Source organism: Thalassophryne amazonica, chromosome 20, assembly GCF_902500255.1.
Source record: "Thalassophryne amazonica chromosome 20, fThaAma1.1, whole genome shotgun sequence".
NCBI lineage: Eukaryota > Metazoa > Chordata > Actinopteri > Batrachoidiformes > Batrachoididae > Thalassophryne > Thalassophryne amazonica.
The window spans coordinates 5,787,796-5,800,802 of NC_047122.1; the positions used below are offsets into that span (position 1 = coordinate 5,787,796).

The following is a 13,007-nucleotide window of genomic DNA, read 5'->3' on the forward strand; positions in this document are numbered from 1 at the left end:
TAAAACCACCTGAAAAATATTTAGAACCACAAATACATTTGATTCTTGGCTTGTTTATTTACAACCCCAATTCCAATGAAGTTGGGACATTGTGTAAAATGTAAATAAAACAGAATACAATGATTTGCAAATCATCTTCAACCTATAACCAACTGAGAACACCACAAAGACAATTTAATGTTAAAACTGATAAACTTTGTTTTTGTGCAAATATTTGCTCATTTTGAAATGGATGCCTGCAGCACGTTTCAAAAAAGCTGGGACAGTGGTATGTTTAACACTGTGTTACATCACCTTTCCTTCTAACAACACTCAATAAGCGTTTGGGAACTGAGGACACTAATTGTTGAAGCTTTGTAGGTGGAATTCTTTCCCATTCTTGCTTGATGTATGACTTCAGTTCAACAGTCCGGGGTCTCCGTTGTCGTATTTTGCGCTTCATAATGCGCCAAACATTTTCAATGGGCAACAGGTCTGGACTGCAGGCAGACCAGTCTAGTACCCACACTCTTTTACTATGAAGCCACGCTGTTGTAACACCTGCAGAATGTGGCTTGGCATTGTCTTGCTGAAATAAGCAGGGACGTCCCTGAAAAAGACATTGCTTGGATGGTAGCATGTGTTGCTCCAAAACCTGGATGTACCTTTCAGCATTGATGTGTAAGTTGCCCATGCCATGGGCACTAACACACCCCCATACCATCACAGATGCTGGCTTTTGAACTTTTGCGCAGGTAACAATCTGGATGGTCCCTGTAAAACTGACAAACGTCACCAGCAGTGCCGTCCCTGGGTTCACAAAATCCTCAGGAGATGTTCCCAATTTGGGGAGTTTCATTATTTGCTGCAGCAAATAACTGGAGCTGCAGGAGCTCCAGTTTGCACATGTAAACAAAGAAAGAAAGAAAAAAAAAAACTGGCTGCTGCTGCGGTTCCTCTCTCTTTCTCCCCTCAAACTCTGTCATAATTGTGTTATAAACCAGTCACCATTTGTTTTACTATACATCTGTGTAGTTAATAAATAATCTTCATGGACGATTCGTTCGCACACGCACTTGAAAAAAAAGCTGCTGCTGCTCTTCCTAGAGAGGAAGAGTCTGACACTTCAGAGTAGGAGTTTTAAGGTTGATATAAGACTGACTTTTGGTTGTGCAAGTAACTTTTTTTTGGTGCAAGTAACTTTTTTGTTACTAGCACCAGTGCAAGTAGCTTAAAAAATGTATTTTGACCCCTGCACAATGTTGTCAGTTTCTAATGCAGTGCCACCTGAGAGATTGAAGGTCACGGGCGTTCAGTGTTGGTTTTTGGCCTTACCGCTTACGTGGAGAAAGTTCTCCGGATTCTCTGAACCTTCTGATTATATTATGGACTGCAGATGATGGAATCCCTAAACTCCTTGCAATTAAAGGTTGAGAAACATTGTTCTTAAACTGTTGGACTATTTTTTTCATGCAGTTGATCCTCACCACATCTTTGCTTGTGAATGGCTGAGCCTTTTGGGTTGCTCCTTTTATACCCAATCATGACACTCACCTGTTTACAGTTAGGTGTTATTTGAGCATTCATCAATGTTCCCAGTCTTTGTTGCCCCGTCCCAACTTTTTTGAAATGTGTTGCAGGCATCCATTTCAAAATGAGCAAATATTTGCACAAAAACAATAAAGTTTATCAGTTTGAACATTAAATATCTTGTCTTTGTGGGGTATTCAATTGAATATAGGTCAAAGAGGATTTGCAAATCATTGTACGCTGTTATTATTTACATTTTCCACACTGTCCCAACTTCATTGGAATCAAGGTTGTACTTTGCCATTAAAATTGGCCATCACTTATGAAAATAAAATAACTTCTCAAGGCCAGGGCTTCTCAAAGTCTCGGAACTATTTAATCTCATTGCAGCAAACGAGGTCAGTCGGCTGAGTGAGTCCAATTGAGGGGGATTATAGATATCCCTCCGCTCAGTGCTTGCAGGCTGCAGGAGGGTTAAACCCCCTGCTGCTCGGTGACAACAGAGACTTTCACTTTCAGTCGCCAAACATCAGAATTGTCTCCAGTAACACCAGGAAAAGTTATGAGATTTGTTGCTAGTCGCTTTTGAGAAAATAAGTCGTCAAGAGGGTTTGGAAAGTAACCAGATTTAGAGAGAAAGTCGCTTAGTTGGCAACATTGAATGTAAACGCATGCAACGCGAACTCACCCGTGCACAGCCCGGAACCAAACTGAACGTCCCGTACCGAAACGGTTCAGTACAAATGTATCGTTACACCCTTATTTTATATATACGAGGGCTGTCAATAAAGTATAGGTCCTTTTTATTTTTTTCAAAAACTATATGGATTTCATTCATATGTTTTTACGTCAGACATGCTTGAATCCTCGTGCGCATGCAGGAGTTCCTGTCGGTGACGTTATCCGCCTGTGAGCACTCCTTGTCGGAGGAGTCGTCCAGCCCCTCGTCGGAATTCCTTTGTCTGAGAAGTTGCTGAGAGACTGGCGCTTTGTTTGATCAAAATTTTTTCTAAACCTGTGAGGCACATCGAAGTGGACACGGTTCGAAAAATTATGCTGGTTTTCGGTGAAAATTTTAACGGCAGATGAGAGATTTTGAGGTGATACTGTCGCTTTAAGGACTTCCCACGCAGTGGGACGTCGCGCAGCACTCCCAGGCGCCGTTGTCAGCCTGTTTCAAGCTGAAAACCTCCACGTCAGGCTCTATTGATCCAGGGCATCGTGAGAGAACAGAGAAGTTTCAGAAGAAGTCGGTTTCAGCATTTTATCCGGATATTCCAGTGTTAAAGTAGATTTTTTTAATGAAAGACGTGCGGACGGATTGCAGCATCGGCTCGCAGCCGCCGCAACGCTCCGCCACAGGAAAAACACCTCTGTTGGAAGCCTTAAGGACAAGTTGGAACATATCCAGCTGTTAAACAATTTCTCAGATACTCACTACACTGAAAGCCATCAAAAGCCGCCTGGATTTTACAAATGGTTATCAACACGGAGGTGTTTTTCCTGTGCCGCTGCACCGCACCGGCTGCATCCCGACGCGCGGACACGTCCGCACGTCTTTCATTAAAAAAATCTCCTTTAACAGTGGAATATCCAGATAAAATGCAGAAACCGACTTCTTCTGAAACTTCTCTGTTCTCTCACGACGTCCTGGATCAATAGAGCCTGAAATGTGGAGGTTTTCAGCTTGAAACAGGCTGACGACGGCGCCTGGGAGCGCTGCGTGACGTCCCACTGCGTGGGAAGTCCTTAAAGCGACAGTATCACCTCAAAATCTCTCATCAGCCATTAAAATTTTCACCGAAAACCAGCTAAATTTTTCGAACCGTGTCCACTTCGATGTGCCTCACAGGTTTAGAAAAAATTTTGATCAAACAAAGCGCCAGTCTCTCAGCAACTTCTCAGACAAAGGAATTCCGACGAGGGGCTGGACGACTCCTCCCACAAGGAGTGCTCACAGGCGGATGACGTCACCGACAGGCGTGGAAAAACTCACACATGCGCACGAGGGTTCAAGCATGTCTGACGTAAAAACATATGAATGAAATCATATAGTTTTTGAAAAAAATAAAAGGGACCTATACTTTGACAGCCCTCGTGTGTGTGTATGTGTATATATATATATATATATATATATATATATATATATATATACACACACACACAGTGTGTATAAAACACTTGAAGGTATCATAATAGTGACATGACAGTCATGAAAGTGTTATAAACATGTCAATGTCATAAATGTTTATAACTGCTGTCATTAAGTCATTTTTATATGACTTATATGGTTTTTATAATGACAAGTTGACATTTTTGGGTTGTCTTGATTATAACAACTTGACTTTAATCAAAGTGACATGATCAGAAGTTGTCTTTTGCCTTTTTGGTCTTTGGTTGTATGCCAACTTATCGAATCTGAAGAGGAACAATACCGCATTGTTCCGGAAAAAAATCCAGAAATCACAATGTATGTTTTTTTTTTTTATATATATAATTTATTTGTATGTTACTGCTGCAAATAAGTATTTGAACACCTGTGAAAATCAATGTTAATATTTGGTACAGTAGCCTTTTTTGCAATTACAGAGGTCAATCATTTCCTGTAGTTTTTCACCAGGTTTGCACACACTGCAGTAGGGATTTTGGCCTATTCCTCCACATAGATCTTCTCTAGATCAGCCAGGTTACTGGGCTGTCGCTGAGAAACACAGAGTTTGAGCTCCCTCCAAAGAGTTTCTATTGGGTTTAGGTCTGGAGACTGGCTAGGCCACTCCTTGGTTATCCTGGCTTTGTGCTTCGGGTCATTGTCATGTTGGAAGACCCATCCACGACCCATCTTCAGTGCTCTGAGGGAAGGAGGTTGTTCCCCATAATCTCGCAATACATCCTCTCCTTAATACAGTGCAGTCGTCCTGTCCCATGTGCAGAAAAACACCCCCAAAGCATGATGCCTCCACCCCCATGCTTCACAGTAGGGATGGTGTTTTTGGGATGGTACTCAGCATTCTTCTTTCTCCAAACACGGCGACTGGAATTAAGACCAAAAAGTTCTATTTTGGTCTCATCTGACCACATAACCTTCTCCCATGACTCCTCTGGATCATCCAAATGGTCATGGGCAAACTTAAGACAGGCCTGGACGTGTGCTGATTTAAGCAGGGGAACTTTCCGTGCCATGCATGATTTTAACCCATGACGTCTTAGTGTATTACCCACAGTAACCTTGGAAACAGTGGTGCCAGCTCTCTTCAGGTCATTGACCAGCTCCTCCCGTACAGTTCTGGGCTGATTCTTCACCTTTCTTAGGATCATTGATACGCCACGAGGTGGGATCTTGCATGGAGCCCCAGTCCGAGGGAGATTGACAGTCATGTTTAGCTTCTTCCATTTTCTAATAATTGCTCCAACAGTTGATCTTTTTTCACAAAGCTGCTTGGTAATTGCCCTGTAGCCCTTTCCAGCCTTGTGGAGGCCTACAATTTTGTCTCTGGTGTCTTTGGCCAGTTCTAGTAGTTGGAGTCTTACTGATTGTTTGGGGTGGACAGGTGTCTTTATGCAGCTAACGACCTCAAATAGATGCTTCTAATTTGGAATAATAAGTGGAGTGGAGGTGGACCTTTTAGAGGCGGACTGTTATTAAAAAAATCATACATTTTTTTTTTTTGGATTATGTCTCACAGTGGACATGCACACCTAAGATGAAAATTTCAGACCCCTCCATGATTTCTAAGTGGGAGAACTTGCAAACTTGCAGGGTGTTGAAATACTTATTTTCATCACTGTATATACACTCAGCAAAAATATAAACGCAACACTTTTGGTTTTGCTCCCATTTTGTATGAGATGAACTCAAAGATCTAAAACTTTTTTTTGTGGGTTATGGTATGGGCAGGCGTCTGTTATGGACGAAGAACACAGGTGCATTTTATTGATGGCATTTTGAATGCACAGAGATACCGTGACGAGATCCTGAGGCCCATTGTTGTGCCATACATCCAAGAACATCACCTCATGTTGTAGCAGGATAATGCACGGCCCCATGTTGCAAGGATCTGTACACAATTCTTGGAAGCTGAAAATGTCCCAGTTCTTGCATGGCCGGCATACTCACCAGACATGTCACCCATTGAGCATGTTTGTACCAGTTCCTGCCAATATCCAGCAACTTCGCACAGCCATTGAAGAGGAGTGGACCAACATTCCACAGGCCACAATTGACAACCTGATCAACTCTATGCGAAGGAGATGTGTTGCACTGCATGAGGCAAATGGTGGTCACATCAGATACTGACTGGTATCCCCCCCAATAAAACAAAACTGCACCTTTCAGAGTGGCCTTTTATTGTGGGCAGTCTAAGGCACACCTGTGCACTAATCATGGTGTCTAATCAGCATCTTGATATGGCACACCTGTGAGGTGGGATGGATTATCTCGGCAAAGGAGAAGTGCTCACTATCACAGATTTAGACTGGTTTGTGAACAATATTTGAGGGAAATGGTGATATTGTGTATGTGGAAAAAGTTTTAGATCTTTGAGTTCATCTCATACAAAATGGGAGCAAAACCAAAAGTGTTGCGTTTATATTTTTGTTGAGTGTATATGTTTGTCTTTTTTACAAACCTGTATGAAAACAAATGTTAAAGTGAAATTGTGTGTGTGTGTGTTTCTTTTGTGTGTGTGTGTGTGTAGGAGTGGCGACATGCTCATGGTATGCGCTGCCTTGGAATCCCCAACACCGCTCACTTTGCCAATGTCACTCAGATTGAGGATGCCGTGTCTTGTAAGTTTTTAAAAAATACTTTTTGCCTGTATTATTTTAACATCCAGTTCAGGCTGCATTATATTATTGGTTCAGCATTCAGGGTTCGCACTGTTAAGAATTATCAGGGCTGGAAGCAAAATGGGCCGCGTCGCCGACCGAACGGTCCTCCGTAAAACTCGATCCACCCTCCCTTCATTGCACATGCATCATTTAGGAGCACCAGCAGAGTCATTTCTGAGCGTCAGCAGCTATTCACTGATTATCACCTTGTTTCTGCTTCAAACTGCCTCCAGTCATCATCTATCTCAGCAACAGATATCTGAAGGTTTTGTACAACAATCATTTCCACATGAATTCAGCATTATTTCATCATAAAAGACAGTGGACCAATCAGAGTGCCACAGCCACACATCTGAGTCTGATGCGCTGCTGCGGCGCCCTACGTCATTTCAGAGCGTTAGCAGCATTTTACAGATTATCACCTCTTTCCACTTAAAACAGCCTCGTTTCTGCTTAAGTCTGCATATACACATTCTTGGCCGTTGATCACGTATGTGATGATTCGGGGCCGAGGCGTCAGGTGTCCCCAGGAACTGCTGCAACCTGTTACCACGCGTTACGATTAATAACACGTGTTGCTGGATAATTATCAGGAACCATTACACACAGTCAAGATTAATGTTCTGCTTGTTGCGCACTATCGCGCATAACAGCGCATCGTTAAGTTCTGTCACGTTGTGAATGGGCGAATTGTCTCCACACACACCCATATTCATCCAATTGTCAGTTGCTGAACAATTCGAATCGCTCCAGTTTTAAAATCCACAACAGAAGAACTTTGTGATTGCATGCTTAGTTGGGCTCTGTGCCATGGAGTGGCGCAGAGAGGAGGAGGAGACTGAGGAGAGCCAGATGTGTGGCTCCACCCTGCTTTCGTCTCGCTCGTTTTCGCGCGAGGAGCATTGGAATAAGACTTTGAGCTGACTTGGCGTCACTGTCCTTCTTCAGCATACTGCAGCAATGAAACTGAATGCGGTGCAGCAGGGTATAATTGTGCACGCATCAGAGAAGAACGCTTTCCCGCTCCATTAAGGATCACCACTTGTCAAGACAGATCAACACGCTCAGTAAGGACCTCCACGACATGAGGTGAAATGAGGGTGGTGCGTGACATTCGTGGAAGATTTTTTTGACAGCCAAAAACGTGCTCCACAAATATCACGCACCAACACGCACTATTCTCATATGTGCTGCTGCAGCGCTCTGATCACTGCCCCATTTTTTTATGATGAAATAATGCTGAATTTATGTGGAAATGATTGTCGTACAAATGCTTCAGATATCTGTTGCTGAGATAGATGATGACTTTAGTGCAGTTTGAAACAGAAACGAGGTGATAATCAGTGAATTGCTGCAGAAATAACGCATGCGCAGTGAAGGCAAGGGGGCCGATTTTTAGAGTGTTAACCCCCCAAAATGTGAATCAGTTGCAAATCGTGAATTATCCACAAACCGTTAAATGCAAAACGTGAATACTGAAAAAACACGAGTCTTGCAAAACGTGAATATCATTCATTATATATATATATATATATATATATATATATATATATATATATATATATATATATATATATATAATTTTTTATATATATTTATTCAATTTAAGTAGTTTATGGATTTCAGTTTACGGATCAGTTACTGTAGGAAATCTTGATCGCAATCCCTATCACCGCAAAAATGATTTTTTTTTTTTTTATGTTTTATTTTTGGCTGGGGTCACTACAGCCTGAGGATGTGATCTGAGCAGCTCTCACCACTGGTGTCAGGTGCTTGGACTCGCTGGGTGTGTCCCGCTCCAGGGACAGTGTCAAGTGAGGAGCTTGACTGGGACGGTCCACCTGTCAAACTCACAGAGGACAGAAACCTCCCCCTCCGGTAAACGGCTCAATAATCTTAAAGCGAAACATTGTAAAAAAACAAACACTAGTTTTTAACCTCAGGAAGATAGACAGCGAGCTACAACCTTATTTTTGTTAATGGTAAATGGACTGCATTTATATAGCACTTTTCCATCTGCATCAGGTGCTCAAAGCGCTTTACATATAATGCCTCACATTTACCCCGATGTGAGGGTGCTGCCATACAAGGTGGTCACTACACACTGAGAGCAATTAGGGGATTAAGGACCTTGCCCAAGGGCCCTTAGTGATTTTCCAGTTAGGCTGGGATTTGAAACGGGGATCTTCTGGTCTCAAACCCAACGCTTAACCACTAGACCATCACCACCCCATCACTTATTTTTATCTATATGAACCGCCCTCTAAGCTTGAAAAAATGATATTGACCTGAACGAGCAGGCGGCTGTGAAACTGAAGCTTAAGGACCGTCTACAAAGTGCAAAATAAGACACCAGAAAAATATTCAATAAATTCAGGTGTGGTATCACCAAGTTCACTGCACACATCAGTGGAGTCCTGCTGGATATACTACAGCAATCCGTTAGGAATAATGTCATTGTGAAAGACTTTGGAGAATTTTGTTTAAATTTTCAATAGCATCAGTGTTATTCGTTGTAGTGACACAAAATTTTCTGCACACAGCAGTGGTCTCTGGCTGCATTACAGCACTCAGTTTGGAAAAATGTGCAAAAATGGAATTTTTGTGATTTTTATTTTTATTTTTTTCCCTATTTAAATAAGTCATAAATTGAGCAATAAAATTCACTCAATTTTTGCACATTTTTTAGATAGATAGCTTTTATTATCATTGTCATTACAACAACGAGATGTCCGCACTCACATTCCGCATCAGCTCCAAGGTGTCATCCAATTTGCGACTGAGTTCAAGAGTCAACGCAGTCTGAGAATGCACTGCCTTGCCGACCTCGTTAATCATGACGGACAAGCGAGGGGCCGTGGTTCTTGATGCCGCCGTCTTGCCAGTTTTCCGGTAGATCAGGGCAGCACATAAGCCAAAAAGTACCAGCTCTGCTACCATAAGACCAAAAATGAATAAATCCTCGATGTCCTCCACAGAGAAAGGCGCCAAGCATGCCACACACCAGGAACTCCAGGAGTTGAGGACATAGCCCACAGGATACGTTCCATCTGGGCAGGCAGGATCCCCCGGTCCTGACCTTCTTGTAGAAAAAAATGGTGTCAATAGCATTCAGAGACCAGCTGATCAATTCCATGGTTAATCCAATAGTAGTCCAATAGATCCAGAATCCAATATAGTTTTGAGGAATTCACAAGTCTGGTGAAGTAGGGACTTGAAGGTTAAAAGCAGAGAGATAAGGGAGAGTGGAGGAGATGCGACCACCCTCGTCGGCGTCCCAAGCTGAGCATTTTCAAGCTGAGTGCAGTCGTATAACCAGCAGGAGACCACTGTGTTCAATGAATTCAGTGACACTGCTGAATTTACTGAATATTATTTCTGGTGTCTTATTTTTATACTTTGTAGACTGTCCCTACGCTTCCGTTTCTCTGCTGCCTGCTCGTTCAGCATACTCTCACTCACGGCAACAGCTCAGGCATTGGACGCTCTCGTTTTGGCCGAACAACAATATACAGTTTATGTATATTCTGCTAGTACGCACCCGCAGCCGACATGCTTGATGAATTCCTGCGCAAAAAGTAAACTGAAATTCATATACTTAAACTGAATATATATATATATATATATATATATATAAAATGTAAAATCAATCATGAATGATATTCACGTTTTGCAAGAACCCATTCATGTTTAGGGAGAAATTTTTTGCAGTATTCACGTTTTGTAATAAATGGTTTGTGGATAATTCACGATTTGCAGCTGATTCACATTTTGGGGGGTTAACGGTGGGCCAATCAGTCGGTGACACCGTGAGTGACATGCATTCAGAACATTCAATGAATAACATCTCTGTTTGGTTTGATTCTCCTCGCTGCCATCAGTGAGTCACTGTGTCTGTTCCTCTGTCTCCTGTCTGGAGGAGGAGGAGTGGGTGGGGAGTGTCAGCCTGCTGTGTGTTTGATCATACATTTGTAAAGTCCACTGGACCCTCCAGAAAGTTTGGAAGAATACAGTAAAACTCACCTAAACTGTATGTTATTTCAGACTAACTGGATATAAACTGGATATTCGCTTTCACCGGACAAATGCAGACGTCCCAATGCTTTGGTGTGGTTTTCCATGTCCATTTACACCGTATATACCGGATTTTGTATAACGGATTGTCGCTCACATCAGACAAAACGTCCCGTCCGATCACAATACATTTCCATTTAAAAAAGAAAAAAAACTTCACATGTACTGGAAGAAGCAGACTGGACGTGCCCAGTAACAGAGGTACAAAATATTCAGCGCTGACACTCAACAATTTGAGGAAAGTGGGTACTGTGCTGGAAATTATTATTCTTTCTTTAATTTCTGGATGTGTTTCAAATCTGCAGTGATTAAACCATTACTTAAGAAACCTTGGCCGATATCAAATCTATCATTTTGCTCTAAAATTCTGGAAAAAGTGGTGTCACGACAGCTCGTAGACTATCTTACTGAGAATAATCTCTTTGAGCCACTGCAGTCTGCTTTTAGAAAATATCATTCCACAGAGACGGCTCTCACTAAAGTGGTGAATGATCTTCTGCTTGCATTGGATTCGGACACCACTACGGTTCTGTTGCTGTTAGATCTCAGTGCTGCATTTGATACAGTGGATCATCATATTCTACTTGATAGGCTGGAAAATCATTTTGGGATTACTGTGAGTGCCCTTGCATGGCTGACATCATACTTGACCAGTCGTTCTCACTGTTTTGTACAGTAACACTACCTCTAACCTTAGTGACATGAAATTTGGGGTTCCACAGGGGTCCGTCTTAGGCCCCCTACTTTTCTCACTTTATATAGCACCCCTTGGGCACATATTGCGGTGTTTTGGGATTACCTTTTACTGCTATGCAGATGATACTCAGTTATACATGCCGATAACTGCTAGTAATCTCGTTCACATTAAATCCTTAGAAGATTGCCTTGCATCAGTGAGAAGTTGGATGTCTAGAAACTTCCTACTTTTAAACTCTAAGACTGAAATGATGGTTCTTGGTCCAGTGAGACATCGGCAACAATTTGACCAGTTAACGCTCAGCCTCGGCTCGTGTGTCATACATCACACTGACAAAGTGAGGAACCTTGGGGTAGTTTTTGATCCTACATTGTCCTTTGACCTCCACATTAGAAATATTACGAGGACTGCTTTCTTCCACCTGCGAAATATAGCGAAGATTCGTCCCATTCTGTCTTTGGCTGATGCTGAGACCCTGATCCATGTGTTTATCTCTTCTAGACTGGACTACTACAGTGTTCTGTTTTCTGGTTTAGTCTCGCATTAGGGCTCTCCAGTTGGTGCAGCCAGACTTTTGACAGGAAGCAGAAAGTTTGACCACATTACACCCGACTTAAATTAAAAGCAGAGAATGGCGGACAACTCGCTACGTGGCGCGGGGATAAACTTCACCATCACATTTTGGATTTTTTGCTTTGAAGGGAAAAGCAGAACTGGACATGTCGAAAGCTATTTGTAAAATCTGTAATGCACATGTTGTGTACTGCGGAAATACGACAAACCTCAAAGCCCACCTAGCAAGGCACCATCCTGAAGTAAATGCAGAGCTTCCAGCCAAACGTCCTGCAGCAGCAAGCCAGCAGACACTGAAAGCAGCATTTTCCAATCTACCCAGCAGTTCTGACAAAGCGAAACGCATCACAAAATCAATCACGGACTTTATTTGCCTTATAGTGTTGTGGAAAATACAGGTTTCAGTAACATGCTATACACACTGGAGCCGCGATACGTGATACCTTCCAGAAAGTATTTCTCTGAAACAAAAGGCTCACATTTGAGTTTTCAGGTGCTCAGGTTCAGGTGCTCTGTTTGTGAATTTTTTTTTTTTTACAGCACTGACTGAACAGAACAGTTAAATAAGCTACAAAAGTAACTATTTTTGTTTGTGTATTATACATTTTATTTACTACTTTTGAAGTCCAGGGTTTTAAAAGAGCACTTTGCAAATTCAATTTAATAAAGTTAAAGGCTCACATTTGAGTGTTCAGGTGTTCTGTTTGTGATTTGTTTTTTTTTTTAAAGCACTGACTGAACAGAACAGTTAAATAAGCTGCTAAATATATATTAAAAACAGATTCACATGTGATGTGTATTTTTCGGGCCTTTGGTATTGTGCCTCCTGACGCCCAAATGACATCATTATGCAACTTTTTCACTGGTATTAAGAAAGCTAAACTAAGAATCCCAAAGATCTTCAATATCGTACAAATCACCAAAAAAACATGATAGAATTGAGTTGGGGAAAAGCATATCGTCCCTAGAAACCATTTACCACTGTTTACCTGCGGTAAATTGCAATGACACCCACCAATGCGACGAAGCACTTTTAAAAGGTTTACATGCATGTCTATTTCATTGCATGGCCACAGAGTTGTGGACCTGGAGAAGCGTAAATCAGGCTTAATGATTTTAAGGTACCACTCTGCAGTGGACTTGGCAAAAAAGTGACTCGACCAAATGTAACATTTTAATGCACATAATGCCCAGCGCCTTTTTAAGGCAGGCCTTAATTTTTTTCAAAGTTTTGACCCGACCTTTAAATAAAGCAGGTCCCGATTCAAGGTCAGGCCTTTAATTGAGGCCTAATTGGTGCTGGGGATTCCCTGTGGATCATTCAAAT

At 42.0% G+C, this 13,007-nt stretch overlaps 1 protein-coding gene across 1 annotated transcript in view; it reads left to right on the forward strand.

The window, feature by feature from the left end:
* The window catches only part of LOC117502352 (splicing factor 3A subunit 3-like), a gene marked incomplete at its 5' end in the record, with an annotated part of 46,119 nt that overhangs the window by 12,320 nt on the left and 20,792 nt on the right, over positions 1–13,007 (forward strand). The window contains 1 exon segment of the mRNA XM_034161388.1: positions 6,204–6,294. Within this exon segment, the coding sequence (XP_034017279.1) occupies positions 6,204–6,294 (91 nt within the window).